General features: G+C 40.6%; 2 protein-coding genes across 4 annotated transcripts in view; one reads left to right on the top strand and one right to left on the bottom strand.

Annotated features, from left to right (window-relative positions):
• LOC127786909 (CDT1-like protein a, chloroplastic) overlaps nt 1–7,258 on the top strand; it is a 62,241-nt gene extending 54,983 nt beyond the window's left edge. For all 3 annotated transcript variants that reach the window (XM_052314667.1, XM_052314666.1, XM_052314665.1), the window contains exons 6-9: nt 821–1,019; nt 1,099–1,189; nt 6,762–6,830; nt 6,936–7,258. In XM_052314667.1, the coding sequence (XP_052170627.1) occupies nt 821–1,019; nt 1,099–1,189; nt 6,762–6,830; nt 6,936–6,948 (372 nt within the window). In that variant the 3' untranslated portion in view covers nt 6,949–7,258. The remainder of the gene's footprint in view (nt 1–820; nt 1,020–1,098; nt 1,190–6,761; nt 6,831–6,935) is intronic.
• Nucleotides 7,259–20,317: 13,059 nt separating this feature from the next.
• On the bottom strand, nt 20,318–22,797 carry LOC127787462 (uncharacterized). The gene has a single exon (XM_052315520.1). It carries the CDS (start codon nt 22,682–22,684, stop codon nt 20,408–20,410), a length of 2,277 nt encoding a protein of 758 aa, XP_052171480.1. The 5' UTR covers nt 22,685–22,797; the 3' UTR covers nt 20,318–20,407.
• Between the last annotated feature and the right edge of the window lie 1,329 nt (nt 22,798–24,126).

The following is a 24,126-nucleotide window of genomic DNA, read 5'->3' as shown; positions in this document are numbered from 1 at the left end:
CATGTGGCTTTAGCCATGCCTTCTTCCTGGCTGCCTCATGCCTTCCTCGTGGCCCCTTAGCCACACCTGGCCATGTGTCGCGGCCTAACCCAGCTGTGCAATCCTTGGTCTTATCCGGCCGTGGGCCCATTTTATCACACTTGGGCTTATCTCTTGGGCATAACAAATAGAAATTATAAAAGCCAATGATCACGGGTAAAAATGCTACCCTTGCAAATTACAAAGCAAGAAGCCTTGTGTACTGGGGATGCCCTTTTAATAAAATGCAAACAATAAGGTTGATCTTTTTTGATTGGAAGGTTATGGGTTTGAGTAATGAAAATAGTTTCTTTGCAAATTAAAGGTGTGTATGAAAACAACCCTCCCTTGACCCTTGCAAAGCAGGGAGCCTCATGCATTGGGGTCCTGTTTATAAAAAATCAATTTCACCCTTAACAAAATGTCGAATTAGTCAATTAATAACCTAACCCAATGACATTTGAATAAGCAACCCATTTATCCCAAACAAACCGAGTCAATCCACTAAACTCAATGCATTTTTTGTTGACAACAGGTATCTCACTGCAGTTTTTATCTTTTTTTTTTCCCCCAAAGTTTTGAATTAAGGGAGGTCGACGTTCATTCTCAAAATTGAGCAGTAGTGCCTGTATCTTGGTCATACCTCGGGTATTTTTTTATTGCTTATCATAAATTTTACTATATCCTTCACTGTTCATCAGCCATGTTTCATTCCGTCCTGAGTGTCTTGTAGTTGATTGATTAGTTCGTTATATGTAGGAATATTTTTGCTTCCACAAGTGACTGAAATTCAATGTGATAGGCAGAAGAGAGCTGCTGCATTGGCAAGGAGCAGAAGGCAAAAAAAACGGGTCTTGTACTACTCCAGCAAGTGTCTGCTTCATTGTCCAACCTCATTTCTCTAATCCATCAAATTTTTCAGTCTGTTAAATTCTGTTCGATCACAAAAGAAGAACTCATACACAAGATAATAATGAACAATTGTGATGTTGTTGAGAGGAGTAAGTATAAGTAATGCTCAACTTACTTTTTTCTTTTTTGCACCTGTTTATTTAGCCAATATCTCTGTTTTCCATACAGGAGAGGTTGAGGATCAGATTGACCTTCTTGAGAAGCTAGTTCCAGATTGGATATGCAGGAATTTAGCACCTACAGGGAATCTGCTGTACAAGTGGGTATATAGTTGTATTTAGATTAAAATTTCAATACTGTTTTGACTGTAAGCTTTCTATTATCTTTTTGAAATTGCGCCTTGTTAGCTATGAGATTGTTAGTTACAAAAGGTCTTAGACCCACTGTCTTTATGGTGACTCTTTCAAAGAGCAGGTTTTTGTCTCCACCACAATAGTGATGACAAGGCATATTGTCAAATGAATTTTATGGAGTAGTATTTTGTTAATTTATTTATGTATAAAACATTATTTTTGGTAAATACTTTTGATGGGGGACCAAATAAAGAATATTTTAGAAGATATTATTAATATATCTTGTTATTTGTTTTAGAATATCTTTGCTTGTTTCTCTCCATGCAAGAATGCATTCGTCACATCAAACTATCGTAAAGGTCAGTCAAAGTTAGCTATTAGGGACAAAGAATTCTCACTATGTTCATCTTGACTATTGGGGCAAAGGTTCCTTGGTAGTTTATCTCATATGTTTGGGCGTATCCTTTAGCTACTAGTCTAGTTTTGTACCTTTCAAGTGTCCCATCTACCCTATGCTTGACTATGAAGACCCACTTGCATCCCACCGGTTTCTTTTCTTTTGGTAAATCCACAATCTCCCAAGTATTGTTCTTCTCCAGGGCGTCTGCATTTCCACATTCATAGCATTATTTCAATTCTCACAATTTAAATCCTCTAATAATGTTGTGGGAATGGATATTGTGTTTATATTTGCACGGAAACTTCTATGGATACAAAGTGAGATATTGGGTATAAGGGATGTTTTGTGCACTTTCGGTTCCTTTCTTGAGTGCTATGGGCAAATCAATGTCAGTTAAGGGATCAATGTTAGAAGGAGAGCTAAGAGATATTACCTCATTTCTAGAAGTTGGGTCTAATGATTGGTCTAGCCCTGGTTTAGGTTTTGGATTTGTCCTTCTTGAGTAAATCTATGAAAACCGATTGTCAGTAGCAGCCTTTCCCCCTTATGTTTGTGAACCATGTTATGGGAAGGGCTCATGTCCATGGGTTTGTGAAGAAGGCTCAAGTTTAGGTTCAGGCATAGGTGTGGGGGATGATTATAGTAAGTCAAGAAGGAAAAAATCATCTTTATCTTCCACAATTGATATCTCCCTTTGAAGATAAGGTTGGGTAAAATAGGGTTTAGTTTCAACAAAGGTAACATCTATTGAAATAAGGAGTTTTTTAGTCGGTGGATGATAGCTATTTTTTCTATGTTGAAGAGTATCCCACAAAGACACACTTAGTAGCTCTTAGATCCAATTTTCCTCTATTTGGGCCGTGAATATGAACAAATGAAACACACCCGAATACTCTAGGGGTAAGATGGTTTGTTGTATGAAGACCTGGATAAAACTAGGACAGGACTGCCACGGGACTTTGTAAATTTAACGCTTGGGGCAGTAACCAGTTTATGACGTGTGGTTGTAAGGATTGCTTACCCCCAAAATTGTTTTGGCACATTTTTTTGAAACAGCAATGCTCAAGTAGTATTTTGGAGATGACTGTTTTTTCTTTTTGCAACTCCATTCTGTTGAGGAGTGGAAACATAAGATGACTCATGAATAACCCCTCGTTTATGAAAATATGTGGAAAGGGTTTGGTTGAAATAATCCTTTGTATTATCCGACCTAAACCTTTTGATTTGTGTCCTAAATTGGTTTTGTATCATAGAAAAGAAATTGGGGAGGAGGTCACTCACATCAAATTTGGATTTAAGAATAAATATCCAGGTAACCCTTATACAATCATCAATAAATGAAATGAACCAACGTGCCCCAGAAACATTTGGAATGATCGATGGATCTCATATATCGCTATGAATCAACTCAAAAGGGAAATGACTTTTTTTATTACTGACAGGAAAAATAGCACGTACGTGTTTTGCAAGTTCACAAACTTGACAATGAAACTATCTGGTATCTAGTTCTTTAAACAGAAAAGAGAACATAATCTTAAGAGTTAAAAAAAGAAGGGTGTCCTAGCCTGTAATAGTGTAGCCAAACTGTCTTTATTCGGTAGATGTTGTTCAAAAAGATAGGTTAAGGGCTGGTTCCACTTGCCAACTGTTGGTTTCTTAAGTATAAACTATCCCATTTTTTAGCACATCTAATCATCATTCCCAAATCCTAGTCCTAAAACAAATAACAAGATGGCAGAAAAATCACTTTGGAATTCACATCGTAGAACAACCTGGATCCTGATAAATATTGGTGGATAGATTAGGCACATGAAGGACATTCTTAGAGTAAGTTTAAGACTGATTTTTATCTCATGTCCTAGCTACTGTGATCAAGGAACAATCAGCAATGCAATTTTCCTACTGTTGGAACAGGGTGAGTATGAGTGAAAAAACCAAGAGGAGTGAGTCATAGGGTCAGTGGTTCTAGAATCAATAATCCATGAGTTTTTAAAGAATGTATCCGAGGCATTTAAAGCATGAGAGATTGGAAGTTTATCTGAGTGCATCAACAAGCAGTTACCTGAAGTTGACAGTTTTTCAAGAGTACTTAGGAGATGTCTCAACCTCTCAATCTCTTCCTTGTTGAACTCCTTCGGTTCTTGGGTCTGTTCTTCCACTTGTGGTGCTACCATATTGTCTTGCCCTCGGCTCCATTGTTGTTGTTTGCCTCTGTTTACCCACTTCTTGCTTGGTTGTTTACCATTCAACCTTTAGCACATCTCTCGAGTATGGCTAGGTTTCTTGTAGAAGGTGCACCATAGGTTATCATGGTTGTCACTACTTGCAGATTTGGAGATTGTTTTCCCATTCTCCTCGTTTGGTTGGTCCTTCTTAAATGCATGACCTCCTCCATTAGCCACCATTGTTGAGGCTTCAATTGGTTTAGATTCCAACATTACATCCCGCCTACTTTTCTCAACTAGTATAATCAAAACAACTTCATTTAGTGAAGGTAAATCATCTTTGCTTAGGATTTGAACCCTCACCTAATTGTACGTTGAGGCCTACTAGGAAGTCATAGGTTAAATCTTTCTCTATGAAAGCCTTCAACGTTGCTATATCATCATTGTTTTGCATCTCAATAACTCAATAGTGATCCATCTCTTACCACAGTCCTTTTAGGAGATCAACATACTCTGTAATAGTCTTATTCCTCTGTTTTGTTGAAGTTATTTTGATCTTCAACTCGTAAATTTGGGCTGCATCCTTAACCCTCGAGTAAGTTTGTTAGATAGACTCCAGAACATTTTTTTGCCGTCAGTAGAAACATGCAGGTGTCACTGATTTTGGATGCCATGGAACTCCTAAGCCATGCAATTATCATGGAATCTTTTTCATCTCATGCTGCATAAGTCGGATCTTCCTTCTTCAGTCTGGTCCCCATGATATGACTAAACTTCCTTTTCCCTTTCAAAATGGCCCAAAACAATTGGGACCAGTTTAGGTAATTCTTCCCATTCAATCAATAGGTAACATTGACTTGCTGCAATTCTCCCGACAATTGAATCCCTAAGACTGCTAGTGTTTCTCCTATGCCGTGGGAACTGACCTTTCCTGTGGTGGTAGACATATTGTCGAGAAAACATGCGGCAGCAATGGACTCTGTCGCAGCAATGAAGGCTGCCGGTGATGGGCTGTAGCAGCAGCAGTTGAGACTCTGCAGCAGTGAAGGCTGTCGGTGCTGGAGCTGTCGACAGCTGCAGTAGAGGCTGTCAGCGACAATAGATCTGTCGGCAATGAAGGCCTGAGAAAGAAAGCCCTAGGTTTCTAATCTAGGCTCTGATACCATGGGGAAAATTATGGTAGAATTTTCTGTCTTTTATTCATTGAATCAGTAGGAATATATACACAATAGATACATAGGTATGGAAAAATCTCCTAATTGGGGTAAGCATCTATTTACAGAAATATAGACATAATCACAGCTACCAAGTTTTGATGTTTGAGTATTATTGATTCTTAATGGCTGCTTTTGCCTCAGGCTACCCTCTTCCTCTTCCTCCTCCTCATTTTTCTCTGATCTCCACCTTCTGCATCATAAAGAGATTTTGCATTTAAAGTGAAAATGCTAACTAATTGATAAGTAGGCTAGTTATTAATTTATTAGCCCATGGCTACAATCATGGTTATGAAATTCATTTTATACTGTCTGGTCGGTTCTGCTTCTGGCCAATACCTTAAATATTTTTCATCTTTTATTTATTTTCGGCTCTCAGCCTCACAAATCAAAATTTCAAACCTTGAAATTTAATTTTAAATACCAAAATATCAAATCACAATCTGTATAGTTGCTTCATAGATAGTTTAATTTTTTATTTCAGTTCTTCAGTATTTGTTTCTCTTTACAATAGTTTTTTTGGGATTAAGTATATGCATTTTTGTGCAATTCTTTTGGTGAGAATATATAGAATTTTTTAATATATTTCCTTTTATTTTTTATTTTTTGTACTTGTTTTGCTTCAATTGCTTGAGTTGGCCTTCTCTTCTCTGTATTTGAGTATCAGTTTTGCATGGTATTTATCTTTTTATTTTTATTGTTATTTTTTCTGTATCTATTTTGTTTAATATATCTTTTTATTTTTATTTTTTCTGTATCTAAGTATCTATTTCATTTAATACGTAAGTATCTATTTTGTTTAGTATCTGTTTTTTTATATATTAATTTTGCAATTTGCTTATATTGTTCTGTACTAGTTCAGATTTAATCTTAAAGAGATAAACGTCGATGTCTCATTGATACCCAAAAATAGTTCAGATTTAATTTATTATGGCAATGTATTCAAAATGGTACCTGGTATCGTTTAGTACTGGTGTCTTATTTGTTCTAATAAGAAAACATGTCCATTGTCCAATATGGAATCAACTATGGCTGTAATATTTTTGTTGAGACTAAACTAATAGTATAAAAGATAAAGTTATTTCTCTATTGAATAGTTTGAGTTTTTAGATTAGATAGTCATTTTAACAATTTAATATGATATCAAAGTAGGTAAAAGTTTTGAGTTTAAACCTTGTCACTAATCCAATATTTAAATTGTTGCACGTGGTTGGACTAGTCATTAATGAAGTCTGGTTATATGTGAGGGGGTGTGTTGAGACTAAAATAATAGTATAAAAAATGAAATAACTTTTTATCTAACAATTTAAACTTTTAGATCAGTAAACAATTAAAAAACTTTTAAGTGTTTTTTTCATTTATTTTGTTTTTTAATTATTTTTACCTTAGGATCTAAATCTTTGTAGTAACGGTAAGATTGTCCTCTATGATTGGATAGATTTGAATTATGAAAATAGTCTTTTGGCAAAAAAGCAATGGAAAAGCTACATATAAATATGACCCTTTCTTAACTTTTGCACAGTGTGGGGTCTTGTGTATTTGGAAATGCACTGTACTAAAGCTATAGAATGATAAGGTGGTGGTAAAAATCAACCACCAACGAACTCATAATCTGGTGAAATTATCAACTACGTTGGTCTGCTTTCATTTTTTTCACAGTTGTCACATGTTCACACACCACAGTCCATGATTTCATTCTGTTTCTATTTCCTTCTTCTACTTCTTATCTGAACGTCTTAACTTCACCGGCCATTGACAGCATCAAGAAAGTGTCAGATTTGAACGCAGTACGTGAGAGGCTTTCTCAGCGAGTGACAGAACTGCCAAGGTTGGTAGCTTCATAGTAGCAGTCCAAGTACAAGATCTTGATGATGATGCGTAGTGTTTAATTAATTTGCACCACTAATTAATCTCCGGCTTTGGTGGTTATCAGCATTACTGGCTGATTTGTTCGGGCTGCCGGAAGACGATATTTGACTAGAAGATGAAGAAAGCCTCACATTTGTTGTTCAGAAGATCAAGAAGCCATCGCATTCAGTCTAGAACTTGCTTCCTGCTTTCTTTTAAACAATGAATGTAGCTTGTGACAGGTGAAATTGTGCTTAATGATCTTTCAGGGTTTTTTTTCTTTTTTTTCTTTTATTTGCTGAGCCTGAGAATGATCTTCCAGGTTACTAGTAATTTTATGTTCCAAGTTTGTTTTTGGATGTACTCTATATTTTCAGCCCCCTTAAACCTGATGGGATATTTCCTTCCCCTATGACTTTGCTGTGAGTTTACACTATTTGAAGTTGTATGTTTGGGGTTAATTAGTGGGGTATGGTTAGAGATGGCAAAATGGGCCCGGCCCGACGGGTTGGGCCGTTGGGGCCCGGCCCGGGATCGAGCTAGGGCCAGCATTTTGCTGGCCCATTTAAGGCCGGGTCGATTTGGCCAGGCCCGCTTGGCCCGCTAATCGGCCACAACCCCCCCCCCCCTCAGCCTCGCCTCTCGCCCTTGCCCTTGCCCTCGCCCTCGCCCTCGCCCTCTGTCGCCCTCGCCCTCGCCCTCGCCCTCGTCTCGCCCTTGCCCTCGCCCTTGTCTCGCCTTTGCCCTCGCCTTTGTCTCGCCCTCGCCCCACCCCTCGCCCTCTGTCTCTCTCTCGCTCTCAGTCTCGCCTCTCGCTCACGTCGCCAGTCTCTGGGTCAAAAATGGTATCAAACAAAAAAAAAAAAAAAAATTGGGCAGGCTCGTTTGGCCCGCTGGCCCGTGTAGGGCCGGGCTAGGGCCAGCAATCTGCTGGCCTATTTTTAAGCGGGCCGATTTGGCCTGGCCCGCGGGCCACTTGGTGGCGGGTCGGGTCGGGCCGGCCCGTTTGCCATCTCTAGGTATGGTCCATCCCTTGTTAGACTTAAGATTGCACCACCAAACAAAAAAAAAAAAAAAAACTGGCTTAGTTCATGTGCAGACTTCTATTATTATAGTGATTTATACAAGGAAAAAAAAAACTTTGAAAAAGAAGTTATTTATCATAATGTAAACATAATTATATAATGCTTAATTAAACTGTGTTCTTTAGATCTAATTTGAATTTATAATAAGTTATTTATCATTTTAAAAGTAAGGGACCAATTTATAAATAAACTAATGTGACACTTGTCCTTACTTGGAATTAATTCTTGATTCTATATTGATTATGATATATGGAATTATTGATCTAATACATTGACTTATGACAAAATCAGAAGCCAATTTGGTATCCAGACACCTAATTAACACCAAATTGACCTACCCTTTTATAATACAACTTTACTAATTAATTTCACCAACCCAAGCACACACGATTACACCAAGCATTCCCTTACATTCTCCAAGAATAACTTTCTTTCTTTTGTGTTATTTATTTCATAAAGTGGCGCACTTATCCGGACGTTCGTATTCTAAAAAAAAATATTATTTATATAAATAATTAAATTATCGAAAGAATGATTGAAAATATCAAAATTTAAAAATATCTTGACGTAATTTGTCGTCTATGGATATTATAAAATTTGGTGGAGATAAAGTCCAGTCAGGTTTATCTCATGATAAAGTTTAGTCGAAATTCATGATTGATAAAATTTAACGATTGATGATAAAGTCTAATTTAACCATCGAACTTGTATATTTTGTCGTACATGGGGGGGTTGGTTTGGGCCACCAAATTGACTCAAAAGGGAAGGAGGAGGTATTTTGTCCACAGGATCCATAAATTCACCGTAGAGTTTGAAGAGGTGGAGGGCTCAGGATACATGTATCCTTGTTTCGTTTGCGACGCTACAGTATTGACAGAGGGTACAGATGCTCGGGTTGCTCATTACCGGCGCACAAATACTGTGCTGCATTGCGACCCACATTGAAGCATCCCATGCACCCACAACACCTTCTCCACCTCCTCCCTGTCCCAACTACTGACGCTTCTAACTATCTTTGCAGTGTCTGTGGGATTCGACCAAAAGCCTTGAGCTATCAGTACTGTTCCCAATCCGATTGCTGCTTTAATCTCTGCGTCAAATGCAGTTCGCTCAATTTCACCAAAGGAATAGTTAGCAGCCAAGGTGAAGTGGGAATTACTTGCAACCGAGGCCATCCGTTATATTCCTCTGGTATGGGTGGAGACATTCCTTTTTTCTGCTCTTACTGTGACTATATTCTGGGCCCGCATCTCTTTTATCTTTGTATCGAATGCCATATATCACATTTTGCCCCAATTTTGCCCAGTGGGATTAGGCAAAACTCTTTTTGGTGTTGTATATTACGTAAATTGTGTAGAATGTCCTAAAAGATTTTGGAAAGTTTTAAAATGTTCTAGAATATCCTAGAATGTTCTAGAATATTCCAAAAGACTCTAAAAATATGTAGACTAGCCTAAAAATGTCTAAATTAGTTTAGAGTAGTCTGAAAAGTTCTAGAACACCATAAAACTTTATAGAGTTGTGTAGAATATAGTAGAAGTAAGAGAAGCTTCTAGAGGAATTATAACTCCCATAGGATCAAATTGATATTCGTCGTCTATTAAGGAGGTGGAAGACTATAAATAGGAGTAGGCATACATTTATGAGTACGAAGTCAAATTAGAAATCTTGTAAAGTCTTTTTAAAACAATAGAAATTCTTTACTTTTTAATTTTCATTTCAAGTGTTTTTTCTTTGTTTCTACATTTCTTCTTACCTTCTAAAGTTCATTTCAAGCTATCTTTATAGCTTGTTTGGAGCATAAACTGACTTGATCACGACAAATTGTGACTAAGTGCCACATGATCATCGGAAAAAGTCCAAGTACGTGACACATATCATGCTACACCCCCTGTGTTCCGATATTCCATATGATATTTCACTTCCCATTGACCACCACCATCATCTCACCCTCCTACCAGCTCCCATATATATACCTACCCAATAAATGCTGCTGCATGTGCCTTTCTTTGCAATCCACACTCGATGCGCCATGCCAACTCCCCGTACCATCAAATTTGGGACTCACAAACACCCTGTGGCTTGCTTCTCCATCCAAAGAAAAACAACTGTAATATCTGCCATCAGACGTGCCTTCCGCCTTACTTTAGATGTGTGGCATGCAATTACAATCTTCATGTGCGCTGTAGTGTTAGGATCTCAAGTCTCAACCCTTGAGGCTCAGGCCGCACCCGGCTTGGACAGCAGCACGGGAGTTGGCGCAACTGGCGAGAGTTCTCAGCAACCCGATAGCAATGACAAGCATGCTGCGCCAAGCGAGGCCCCAACCTACCAAGCAGTGCACCAGCAGGCGCCATCTGGGGCCCCAGCCCAGCACCAGCATGCACAGTCAGCCCACAGTGCAGCCACAAGGGGCCAGCCTAGCCCAGCATGATGAAGCCCACCAGACCTGGCCCATCACAAGCCCAGTCCAGCAAGCCCATCAGCCCATTTCGTCCAGCCATCAGATGAAGACCAAGAGCCAAGTCAGTTCACTTGATCTGGCTCTTTTAATAGATACATAATTGCATACATTATGTACTTCCTTTAATTGCTCTTTTATTTTCAGCATTCATGTATCTCTTTATTTCCAGCATTATTGCTTGCATTCATGTAGTTGCTTAAGTTACATTCTCTGCATTCATGTACTTAGGCATCTAAGGGGTCATTGCCAGCCACTATATAAGGCTTTGATCTCCTTTCATTTGAGGCTAATGAGAAATCAAAAACGTAACCAGTGAAGTGTTCTTCACAATCCCGATTTCTACCTTCTATCCTGTGATAGTTAGGCAAAAATCACCCTTCCGGGAACTAGGGCATCCATCATTGGTGCTCTCGTTGAGAGTCTACCCACAGTCTCTTTTCGAAGCTCGGTGCTTGGAAGACGTTTCCAGAAGTTATCTATCCAACGGTCATCCAACAATGGCGGGAGGACAGACGCACAAGGACCGTATTGAGAATTTGGAGAACATGGCCAACACCATGGACGAAAAATTCTCACGATTGGAGCGGACGCTACAAAATCTGACCATCTTGGTGGAGCAGCAACAGGCGCCAAAGCGCAGCAGTAGCCGCTCATCTTCCCACAGGCGGCGATCTGTTGCATCAGCAAGCCACAAATCTGAATTGGGCTCTGATGGTGAATTCGAGACAGACGCACGAGACGGCAATTGGAATCCCACAAGCACCAACCGGCCAGCCTTCAAACCGCGCCTACAGTTTCCCACATTTTCGGGTGAGGATCCTATCTCTTGGCTCAACCGTGCCAATTTATTTTTCAAGTCACAAGACATGAGCAGCAAGGAAAAGGTGGAGTATGCCGCCTATTACCTTGAGGGCGAGGTGAGCCATTGGTGGCAGTGGCTGTCACGCACCTATGACAACCAAGGCAGGGGCATCCGTTGGAAGGATTTCAAAATGGAGGTACGCACCCGTTTTGGCCCTATCGGCTTTGTGGACTACGATGAAGTCCTATCAAAGATGCGGCAGACAGGATTCTTGAGGGACTACCAGCGGGAATTCGAAAGGGTGGCCACACAAGTCGAAGATTGGCCAGAGAAGGCCTTGATCGGGGCATTCATTGGGGGCCTATTTCCGGATATTGCTGCAGAAGTCAAGCTCCACCGACCCATCACGATGCGCCAAGCAATTGATATTGCTCGGCTGAAAGATGATCAACTGCGCGCCACGCGCAAGGCAATGGCATACAAAGGGCCATCCATGGCCGGATCTAGTTCTGGGGCGCCCAAACCCAAGCCACCACTTGCGCCACAACCCGCAACCAGCAAGCGCATACCACCAGGCGTCAAGCGCCTATCATGGGACGAGATGCAGAAGAGACGTGAGCAAGGCCTCTGTTTCAACTGCAACGAAAAATTCACCCCGGGCCACAAGTGCAAGGTGGCCCAATCATTTCTGATTGAAGTTGAAGAGCCACCAGAGGAGGAGGAATATGAAGAGTCAGACCCACAAATGCCTTATGACATGCCTGCAGCCAACAGCGGGGTGGAGGCCGAGGATCTGCCAGAGGTGTCCCTTCATGCGCTGGCAGGATCCGCTGGGCCACAAACCATGCGGGTGACAGCGATGCTCAAGGGCAAAGTTGCCAGCCTGCTGATCGACAACGACTCAACCCACAACTTCATCAACACCAAAGTAGCCCACAAGTTACAGATTCCGACTACCATCATTGAGCCATTTGAGGTGCGAGTCGCTAGCGGGGAGCGCCTGGCATGCACACAGCAATGCAAGGCAGTAAGTCTTAAAATCCAGCACATCTATATTTCTGTTGATTTATATGTCATACCCTTGGCTGGAGTAGACATAGTGCTGGGTGTACAGTGGTTGGCCCAACTGGGCAAAGTTATCTTTGATTACAAGCAGATGGCCATGGAGTTCACTCTAGGGGGCCGACAAGTTCGCCTATCCATGCAGCAGGGCACTCCTAGGGCAGCAGAGGTGAACCTGGTGCAGAAACTGATTAGGGCTGGCAGTGAGTGCTATGCCATACAGATAGCATAACAGCCACGCGCATCCGACAGTTTCCAATCCACCGATGTACCGCAGCTATCCACAGATGTTCAGGTGGTCTTGGCTAAATTCCCCACAGTGGTGCAAGAGCCCACAAACCTGCCACCAAGCCGGCCTTTCGACCATCGCATCCCACTTTTGGATGAGCAACCCATCAACGTTGCTCCCTACCGTTATGCCCACCATCAGAAAGAAGAGATTGAGAAGCAAGTCAAGGAGATGCTTCAGAAAAATCTGATACGGCCTAGTACCAGTCCTTTCTCATCACCAGTTTTGCTAGTCAAGAAGAAGGATGGGACATGGCGCTTCTGTACAGATTATCGAGCCCTCAACAAAGCCACAGTTAAGGACAGATTTCCGATTCCAGCCATTGATGACATGCTAGATGAGCTAGCAGGATCCACCATTTTCACCAAGTTAGACTTGCGGGCAAGCTATCATCAAATCAGGATGCACTCGGGAGACATACACAAGACAGCATTTCGCACGCATCATGGGCACTACGAGTACATGGTCATGCCCTTTGGCCTGTGCAACGCACCATCCACATTTCAGGCGGCCATGAATCACATTTTCCAGCACATGCTACGTAAGTTTGTGCTAGTATTCTTCGATGATATCCTGGTTTATTCGAAGACTAGGGACCAGCATTTGCAGCACTTGGAGCAAGTCTTGAGCATACTGGCCCGAGAAAGTTTCTGCATCAAGCTGTCCAAGTGTGCTTTTGGGCAGACCGAGTTGGAGTACTTGGGGCACAGGATCTGCCCTGAAGGCGTCAAGGTAGAGCCACACAAGATTACAGCCATCCAGTCTTGGCCGAAGCCGAAGAATGTTTCCCAACTGCGAGGATTTTTGGGACTTACAGGCTACTACAGGAAGTTTGTGCAACACTATGGGGCCATTGCTAGGCCATTGACGCAGCTATTGAAGAAGGATAAGTTCCAGTGGACAGACGATGCTGACCACGCCTTTGCCGCATTGAAGCAAGCCATGACATGCACTCTTGTCTTGGCCATGCCAGATTTTGCACAGCAGTTCGAGGTTCACACTGATGCCAGCAACATTGGCATTGGCGCAGTATTGGTGCAGCAAGGTCGACCAGTGGCCTTCCTCAGCAAAGCCCTTGGCCCAGCCAAAGCCGCATGGTCTGCATACGCCAAGGAGATGTTGGCAATTATTGAGGCAGTGAGGGTATGGAGACCCTATTTGATGGGGCAACGATTCAAAATCGTAACTGACCAGCAGCCTTTGAGGCATTTATTGGAGCAGCGCATAGTGACCCCAGACCAACAGAAGTGGGTGGCAAAGTTGATGGGGTATGACTATGAAATTGTCTACCGACCAGGGGCGCAAAACAAGGTTGCTGATGCCTTGTCTCGACGAGATGACAGCCCTCAGCTACTGCCTATCACGGGGCCAAATTGGGCAATTTGGCAGCAGATCAGAGATGCCTTAGCCACCGACCAGCGCAGTCAGGACTTGATTGAAGCTAGCCAGGACACTGAGACTGCCAGCGACTATGAGTACCGCAACGGGCTACTGTTATACCGAGGCAAAGCTTATGTGCCAGATGCTGATGACCTGCGCACTACCCTTGTGCGGCACTTCCATAACTCAAAGGAAGGAGGACATTCCGGAGTTTACCGCACATGGCAGCGACTCAACCGACTATTCCATTGGGAAGGCATGAAGCAATAGGTTGCTAGGCACGTGGCGGAGTGTGACACTTGCCAGCGCGCCAAGAGTGACTCGACCCAGCCTAGCGGTCTATTGCAGCCATTGCCCGTGCCAGAGCAGATTTGGGAAGACTTGAGCATGGACTTTGTGGAAGGCCTGCCAAAGTCACAGGGGTACTCTTCTATACTTGTTGTAGTTGACAAACTTAGCAAGTATGCCCACTTCATACCCCTCGTGCACCCCTTCACTGCACAGTCTATTGCAAAAGTATTCATGCAAATAGTGGTCCGCTTGCACGGCCTATCTCGGACCATCATGACAGACAGGGACAGAATTTTCACCAGCCATTTCTGGAAGGAGCTTTTCAAGACTATGGGGACCGAACTATCAGCCAACTCTTCCTATCACCCACAAACCGACGGTCAAACTGAGGTAACCAACAGAACTTTGGAGCAATACTTGCGGTGCTTTTCACAAAGCAACCCGCACACATGGGCCGATCGTATCGCATGGGCAGAATACTGGTATAACACCTCTTTCCATCAGTCTTTGGGGCGTAGCCCATTTGAGGCAGTGTATGGGCGAGCACCGCCAACATTGGTGTCTTACACACCGCAGTCTGCCAAGATGGACACTGTGGACCGAGAGCTTATTGATCGAGATGAGCTGCTGGAGGAGCTCAAGACCCACTTGTCCAAGGCACAGACCCGAATGAAGAATTACTATGATCAGGGGCGACAAGACCGACAGTTCCAAGAAGGAGACATGGTCTATGTGAGGCTGCGACCACGAAGGTAGAAGAGCGTCACACTTGCAGCCAAGATGAAGCTTGGCTATCGTTATTAAGGGCCTTACAGGATTTTGCAAAAGATTGGGCAGGTTGCATATAAGCTGGACTTGCCAGCTGATACTCGAGTCCATTCGGTGTTCCACATTTCCCAACTGAAGCGCAAAGTAGGCAACTTGACCGATGTGGTGCATGACTTGCCACAGCTCAACGAAGACACTACACTGCTAGTCCAGCCCTTGCGAGTCCTAGACTACCGTGTGGTCAAGAAGAACCGGAAGAAGACACCCGAGGCATTGGTTCAGTGGGAGAACATGTCACCAGAGGAAGCAACTTGGGAGTCAACTGAGTACTTGGCCTACCAATTTCCGCATCTGCACCTTGAGGACAAGATGCTTCCGAAGGGGCGGGGAATGTTAGGATCTCAAGTCTCAACCCTTGAGGCTCAGGCCGCACCCGGCTTGGACAGCAGCACGGGAGTTGGCGCAACTGGCGAGAGTTCTCAGCAACCCGATAGCAATGACAAGCATGCTGCGCCAAGCGAGGCCCCAACCTACCAAGCAGTGCACCAGCAGGCGCCATCTGGGGCCCCAGCCCAGCACCAGCATGCACAGTCAGCCCACAATGCAGCCACAAGGGGCCAGCCTAGCCCAGCATGATGAAGCCCACCAGACCTGGCCCATCACAAGCCCAGTCCAGCAAGCCCATCAGCCCATTTCGTCCAGCCATAAGATGAAGACCAAGAGCCAAGTCAGTTCACTTGATCTGGCTCTTTTAATAGATACATAATTGCATACATTATGTACTTCCTTTAATTGCTCTTTTATTTTCAACATTCATGTATCTCTTTATTTCCAGCATTATTGCTTGCATTCATGTAGTTGCTTAAGTTACATTCTCTGCATTCATGTACTTAGGCATCTAAGGGGTCATTGCCAGCCAGTATATAAGGTTTTGATCTCCTTTCATTTGAGGCTAATGAGAAATCAAAAACGTAACCAGTGAAGTGTTCTTCACAATCCCGATTTCTACCTTCTATCTTGTGATAGTTAGGCAAAAATCACCCTTCCGAAAAACTAAGGCATCCATCATGTAGTCCAGCCTTAACCCCGACCATCAAGGATGCGCATCATCTGACTCTCACCCTGTCCTCAATGAAAGACGTTAATTTCTAAGCCGCTCAACTGGTACTACTGTCACATTTGTCACCTTTACATATTTTCACCAGGTCCCACTAATTACTTACTGTTGTGCAGAATGCCACTTTGTTGCTCATGTTGAATGCGTCAAATCCGAGGTACGTGCACCCATTCACTAATCATAATACAACAACTATTGAGTAATACCTAGAGGAATGATATGATGCTCAACCGGGGCAGGGGATGGTTCCCCCCCTAAATGGGCCCACAACTTCTCTCTCTTAATTTGTTAGCATCAAACAAATGTTACGTATAATAAAATCGTAATTATATAATACTTTTAAATATGTACCTGTTATATATTATAATAGCTGACGATAATAAAATAAGAAACATATTAGCCTTTTATTTTTCAAATTTATTCTGGCTGATTTTTTCTACTTTAACTTTGTTGTCATAAATTCATTTTGTAACGATAGTGTACCTTTTCTTTTTAAGTATCACAGTCTTTAATTCTCAACATGCTACCCGACCCCATTAAGTTTAAGAAAGTTGGTCAAGAATAGGGTGATAGTGCTTCTCTATCATATTTCTTTTTGCCAAGAATAAATTGTCAACTGTAACTTACCATCAACGTTGAGGGTAATCATGCTAGTTCGCAAGTTTCAGTCAAGGACCCAAGGTCATATATATATATTGGGTAAAGGACCAGGTTGAGATCAAATGTTTTACTTAAATTATATTTTTTTTTATGGGTAAAGGACCGAGTCGAGGTCAAATGTTTTACTTAAATAATTCAGTATTGTTTATTGGAAAGAACAGAAAGATGAGGTTTAAGGGCTACTTTTGCTTGGTTGCTTGATCAAATGCCTTTCTTATTGTCCTACATATATATATATATCCCTTTTGGTTGCGTTTCCAAAGTTTTATTTTTAATTGTCACTTGTAAATGCCAATTCTTTTGATAGGCTTAAACATGTAGTTGAGGATGTAGGGATATACTTGAATCGTGTTTTTCTTAATTAAAATCTTGAATTTAGATTTTGATTTTGATTTGATCAGATTATACGTATGCTGGAAGAAGATGGGTCCTTGACAAATCAAGCATAATGCTTGAGGAAGACACAAATAAGACCAAATTAAGCAGGCACTAGCGGAGTGGAGAGGAGTTCTTAACAGTAGTTTATTATGTGATGTGGATTGAGTGTTTACTTTTGGTTAAGACAAGCATCTTCTTCTCAAAGCAAGAATATCTGAATTGTTGAATTAGGTGAAAAAGGTTGCTGCAATGCCACCTCGATGATCCTGCACTTGAGAGAATACTACTCGAGTGCCCTTAAATGGGCCAATGGTAGTAGAAGACACGAGTTATGAATAGAAGATTTATTAGCAGAAAAAGAAGTCCAGACAAGACAGCATGTTGATTTGGCCTTACATGAACCTCTCTTTCTCATTGCAAGAAATTATTATGTAGTTTGCATCAGACAAACATAAAATTTACCCGACGTAAACAAAATCAGAGAGGGAACGTGAGCCTCAACCCCCCTCCCCACCACTGGCCCTGCATGCCCGCATCAGATTTGTCCAATGCAGACAACAAAATAGAACTCTAGACGCGAATAATAGAACAAAACTCTCATTGCATTCAAATCAACATGCATCGTGTCAAAAGGCCCTCTCACCCCCAACAAAGCCTAGACCAGGGTCTCGTCCTTGCTATCATTGTTCCACTTACAACACTATGGTATCTATCTCCCCATTATAAGATCATCAGGATGCATTTCAACTTCACTCACCCAATTCAACAATCTAAATACAAGCGTGCTTGGAGGCCCTCATTCCCACATTTGAAAGGTAAATGTTTGACCAGAAACAACTCCACTTTATTCTAACAATTAAGACTCAATTTTCACCATCATCGATGTGTCAATGATCAATGAGAGTTTCCGACGCCAAATCATATGACAAAAGCACCACTCCATACTCCATTATCAATGTTTAAGCTTCAAATGGCTCGCTAGAGAGTGAAAAATTGCTCCCTATTGCATTTGTTCTAATGACTCTCTTGCAAATCTGAAATTGGAAGAAGACGCCGACAACAAGAAGCAATAACGGCGGTGGAGAAGAACAAACATTACAGGTGCCAACGACGACTTGCAGGAGCAGCGGCGGCGGCAGCGCCAGATTCGGCAAAAGCAACTACGGCAACGAGTAGTGGCAGTGACAAGGAGCAACGGCTGCAACGACTCCATCCTCCAAAGCAGTGACAAGCTTCTTGTGGTATATCATCATAGTTTGTGTATTTTGTATATATTGAAGTATTGAATGAATTATATTTTGTATATTTGGTTATTGATTTATGTATTTGATTATTAATTTTTTATATACGTATATTTGATTATTTTGTGTATTTGACTATACATTTCTTTGTATATGAATATTTGATTATTTTGTGTATTTAATTACATATTTTGGGGAATTTGCAAAATAATCACAATAAAGTCTCTCATGACCTTCACCTCTATTGCTATTGATGACACGGTATGAATCCACGATGACGTGAAAAAAAGTCGCGATTCATATGCTAAACATAGTGTTCAACTAAAATTGTAGCAATAGCCTCATTCTCTTCATCATCTTCAACTTTTTCATGGATCATTTGAATGAACATACGAATGTTGTTGGATATGATAGCTAACGCGAGATTATTAAAGATTGGTAATGACAGTTGTTTTAGATTTGTGGGTTGTAAATTTTTTTAATCAAATAGATCATCTATTTATAATACATAGGAATATAACCGTTGTTAGAATATTCTAATAGAATATAACTGTTGTTAAAATATTCTATTGGAATATAGTCATTAAAATATGACTGTTGTTGAAATTTTAATTTTAACATATTAAAATATAAAATTTTAAATTATGAAAATATTTCAAATAATTTTGTTAAATAATCATTTTAAAAATATTAGTAAATTTATTTACAAATATATTAAATATTAAAAAAATCTAATACCATGAGATTTATTATTAAATTATCAAATAAATAATAAAATTTTATAATAATAAAAATTATAAGGTAAAATAAATAAAATTAAAATTTATTAATAAATAAGTGGGATAAGGGATTGAAATAAAGAGGAAAATAAGGAATGTGATCAGAGCATGTACAATTTTTTAGACAAAATCAAGATAAAGAGTAAATTATTTATAATATAATAGAGAGTGAGATAGGGAGATCGCATAGAGAAATCACCATTATCACGATGATTGTCAGTGTAAAATGGACCAAGGCATCCGAGCTTCTTCGATAGCATTATTTATTCTTAATGACCTTCCAATTCCTGTTTTCATCCATGATGACCTCAAACTTGAGAAAGGGCAGCAGTAACTCTTTGGCATTTAGTGTAAGCTATAAGCCTTGAGCTATGACACCAACATGGAATTCTACCCTCACCACCCCCTCCCCCCCCCAAGTTAGAAGTCATCAGGATTTCCTAGATATGCAAGGGTTCCAAGTACATGAAGCTTCAACGGCCAAAATAATGGAGGAAGACCTGCTTTATAAATTATTTACCAGTTAGCACCCTGGGTTATAGGGCTTAGTCATCCCTTGCGATTCTCCAACCAAGCTTAGATAGAATAAAGGAGTGCCTGCCAATTAAACAAAAGGTTTTTCTTTTCCTGCTGTATTCTTTACACTGGAAGTCTCTATTGAGCCCTCAGCTTCTCCTTATCCAGGAAAAGGGCATCAAGTGGTAACAGAATGGGTAAGAGTTCTATTAGCCAATTACGGGAACGGAACTTCCATTTAGCCAACTATTGAGGGTCCTTGAATGGATGGATTAACAGAGTCCTTGTGGTAGACTCTGAATTGGCACAATTCTCAATCAGTGTCACTCTTCTCTAGTGGAGTATAATGTGAAATGGTGTAGACTATAAGCAGGGAATCACAATAGGTGTCAAGCACTCATGTATCGTCAGAGCTGGGTAGAGAGAGCTAGATATTACCGGAGGCGACTTGAGCTCCCTAGTTTATGATGGATGCCTTAGGCCATTGTGCCAAAGTCCAGCAAATGTGGACAGTCAATTACTTCTTGACACTGTTAATAAGGTAGAACGTACGAGTTGATTATTACTCTTCCAACTCCCACATATATACTGGTTGTGAATATTACTTCCAAAGCACCTTAAATTAAATCTAAAAATGAAAAAGGAAACCTTGAAAGTAGATTCAATCTAAATGTGATGATACAAGCTATTTCCTGCCTTCAATTCCAAATTTAAGCATATGCTTTCTATTCAATGGTTAGGTACATGTGAAATGAACCAGAACAAGGTTTACCAGTGATTGTTGAAGAAGAATCGAGATGCCCAGAAGCCTTCTGCTTCCTTAATGACCGCCAGTCATCAATATATGCCAGTTGCTCTAGATCTAAACTTGGAAGTTGTAGCTGACCAAGAAGTTCCAATATCCTTTCTGCCTTTCCAAGTAGAATTATTGTGCGGCGGACATTTTCTTCCCGTTCCTCAATGGTGCTCTGATGGCATTCCATAAGCATAGCTCTCGGTAAGTTGGTTAGACAAGCAGATAATATGTCAGCTATCATGACAATCAACCTTTCAAATAATCTCTCACTACCATCATAGTCTCTGGCTTCATAATCCAACAAAATAGTTTGACTTATTCTGTACATGATATTGGCGGCCACCATCTTGATGGACCACTTGGAAGGGCTCTCCCTAAGACATTGAAGAGAACCATTCTTATGGAATTCAAAAAACCTGTTCTTCGCAATATCAGCAAACTCTTTTAGTACCTTTTCTGGGCCTTTTGCTTGGAGAGATATCTTGTGGAGATCCACATCCAGCCATTTGCCATACACATGAATTTCCAGCCACAAAGTTTCAGCTGCCTTACTTACATTTTTAAACTCTTTTTTGTCATTCAGGTTATTCTCCACAACTTTCACATATGCAAGGCCTTCACATACGCTTCTTATCAACTGTTTAACTAAATGGCGTTCAATACCAGGGAGCGCAACTGCAATAGCTGTTAGTGTCACCACCGGAAGAGCCCAAGAATTGGGAGGTTCTTCAGCTTCCAGAGAAGGAACCTCGTCATTATCAAACTCGCTTACTCCATTAAGTACTTGACGGGACGTGGATTTCTCCACAAGTTGTATGAGATTCTCTGGCTGTTTCCTTTTCCCCATCAAGTACCAATATTCAGTAATGTTCTTATTGTTTTCCATCATCACATCAACCAATTCTTCTTCACCTTCAAGATGCAAAACAAAACGACTGAGATCTAGCTCTGGGCCAGGCAGTGATCCGGATCCTGAGTCATTGTCTCCGAGGCTATTATTACATTTAATTTTGAGCAGCTTCTTCAATTCCGCGCAGTAGTAATAGCATAGCCGGAGAAAGCTCATAAAGAAAATGGAAACCAACATCACCCATTTGCTCACCATCACTATCCCAGTCTGAACTTGAATACAGAAACCCAGAACTAGCTTTTTTGTGTCATGGACAATTTTTTTGCAGAGCCTGCCAGACATTTCTAATTCCAATGGAGATTCCTTCCATTCTACCAATCTCGAGATCCAGTACCACTCCAGATTAGAACTGCGTTTCGCAGGCATACTTGCTTTCCTTGGGCACTTAAAATTAATTGCATTAAACCACCTAAGAGCAGGGGCAATAGTCCCTGCAACCACTGCAATAACTTGGGTTACAAAAATCAAAGTAATCGACCACTTATATTCCGACTCCCCACTGCAAAATTTGAATGACCTCGGGATGAAGTAAGTTCGAAGGATAGCTTGCGTTAAGGTCATCGCAGCCAGAAGGCAGAACGCACCGGAGGCAGTGCAGGTCGCTGATCGGCCTATCACAAACTGCGGGGCACAGGTATTTGCCATCATCCAAAATTTTGTTAGATCCCCTTTCAGTTTCTCAACCACCGACTTCTTCCCAGTTCTTTTGTAGCATTCTTCCATAGCCATTTTAAGTTTCTTAGTGTACTTCAGGTCAAAGTAATGTTTCGTAGTTGGGACAATTAGAGCAGAAGAAGTCAAACTTGCAAGCAAAACAAGCATAAGAAACATAAGAAAAGCATGCTCTTTCCAGTACACATAAATAACCCCAGTCCCCAGTTCGATGCAAATGTTCACAATTGCAGTAATAACAAGAATCCCCAAAGCCATGATGTTCATGAAAATTTCCTTGTTTTCCGTTGTCCCAAGAGAAGGCATGGAATTACCCATCACAGTGCAGATCAAGGTGGAGCTGCTGAGCTTCACGAGCTGATCCCTGGGGCGAGGCATGGAGGTGTTGAGGTCCACCGACAATTTGATGGTGACGCCTATGAGAGTCAGAGTGGTGGCGTTGAGAGAGAAGAATTTGCAGGGGAACCAGTACTTGCGGTGGCGGAAGCCGTACAAGGCGTCGACGGCCATGGCGATTGCGCAGAGAGCAGATGCAGCGGCGATGTAGATGCCGATCCATGGCATCGGCTGACTGAATTTTGAGTCATTGAGGTTACCATCGATGGTGCATCCAAGCTTTACCATTTCAGTGTAGTAGTGTTCTTCAAGCCGGAGCCTGGAGCCTGGAGCCGCGGTAGCGACAATTGCCTTGCTTTGCTGGTGGTAATCAGCCAAAGGGCAAGGGCAAGGGCAAGGGCAAGGGATATCTATCACGCATCCATCAGGTTATTGATAATTTTTGTAAATAAATAATTTAGTAAATGTCATTCTTTTTTTAAATCAAAAGGAGTGGTAATTGATGACGTAAGTTATTTTTGTTTTATTATTTATGGGGGGCTTAACGTTAAGAAATATTTCTTTTTGCCGGCTATGTGTTTCTAACCAATAATATATATTATTGTTACATGTAACAACTTTACATATTTACTATTTATTTATAAAAAAAAATAATTGAACTCATTACATTAATATTTATTCTTCAAAAAATGCTATTGGTACACCCATTTTGTACATCTTGGGTTACATAAGGGGGTATTATGACAAAAAAAACCCTAATGAGACGCATAGAGGCGCATGAGACGCATGTGAAGCGCAGGGTATTTTGGTCATACTACCCCTTTATGTAGTCCAAAATGTACAAAATATGTGTATACCTAACATAATTCTTATTCTTCATATGGTAGTTGGTAAAGCCTGAAACCCTGAACCTAAAGTATGGACATAAAAGGCTGCTACATTATTTTAGGAGAGCTTTCGTGTCTTTTATTTTATATATATATATTCATTTGTTAAAAGGATAAATTTTCATAAAATTATTATGTTATTTATATCGACTAGTATAGTGTTTGTTTGACCTGAGTAAAATCAAAGAAAGAATGTGAATCCAAGCATGAATTTTACTCCCTATATACTTGAGTCATATTTGTCTGACTCAAGACTCTAGAACCTATTAAATTTGTTTATTATGAGAGGAAGCGGAATTCATCACTTGATTGTAAGTAAAAGAATGTGAGATTTATTTCTTTGAATGGAAATTTATTAGAGATGGTTTGAATGGGTAACAATTGAAATGTTCCAAATTTTAACAGTGATTGGGTGGCATTTGGTGGCCACATATATATATATATATATATATATTGATAGAACACCTCTCTTGAAAATTGACATTGCAGCTGACCATTGTGCCATATATTTTATTAGGTAAAGATATGCAACTAGAAATTTGGCAGAAATAATAATATTTATTAATAATTATATAGAACTCGTATTTTTAAACATTTGTCAAATTATTTAAAAATATTATTATACTATTTTATTTTATATATAAAAAACATTCGTTCATTGTCAGTCAGTGTCAAATATAAGGCACTATACTTTTGACTACTCGATGGATCCGTTTGTTTACTGTGCTTTAGAAATGGTCAAGTAATTTATTATACGTTTAGGCTAAGAGATAATTTAATCATTATTATATTTTAAAAAGTATTGAATAAACTACTATACTTTAGATCTAAGATCTTGTTAGA

Source organism: Diospyros lotus, chromosome 12 (assembly GCF_014633365.1).
Source record: "Diospyros lotus cultivar Yz01 chromosome 12, ASM1463336v1, whole genome shotgun sequence".
NCBI lineage: Eukaryota > Viridiplantae > Streptophyta > Magnoliopsida > Ericales > Ebenaceae > Diospyros > Diospyros lotus.
Note: the sequence above shows the minus strand (reverse complement) of the source record. Positions and strands in the feature narration are given on the sequence as shown.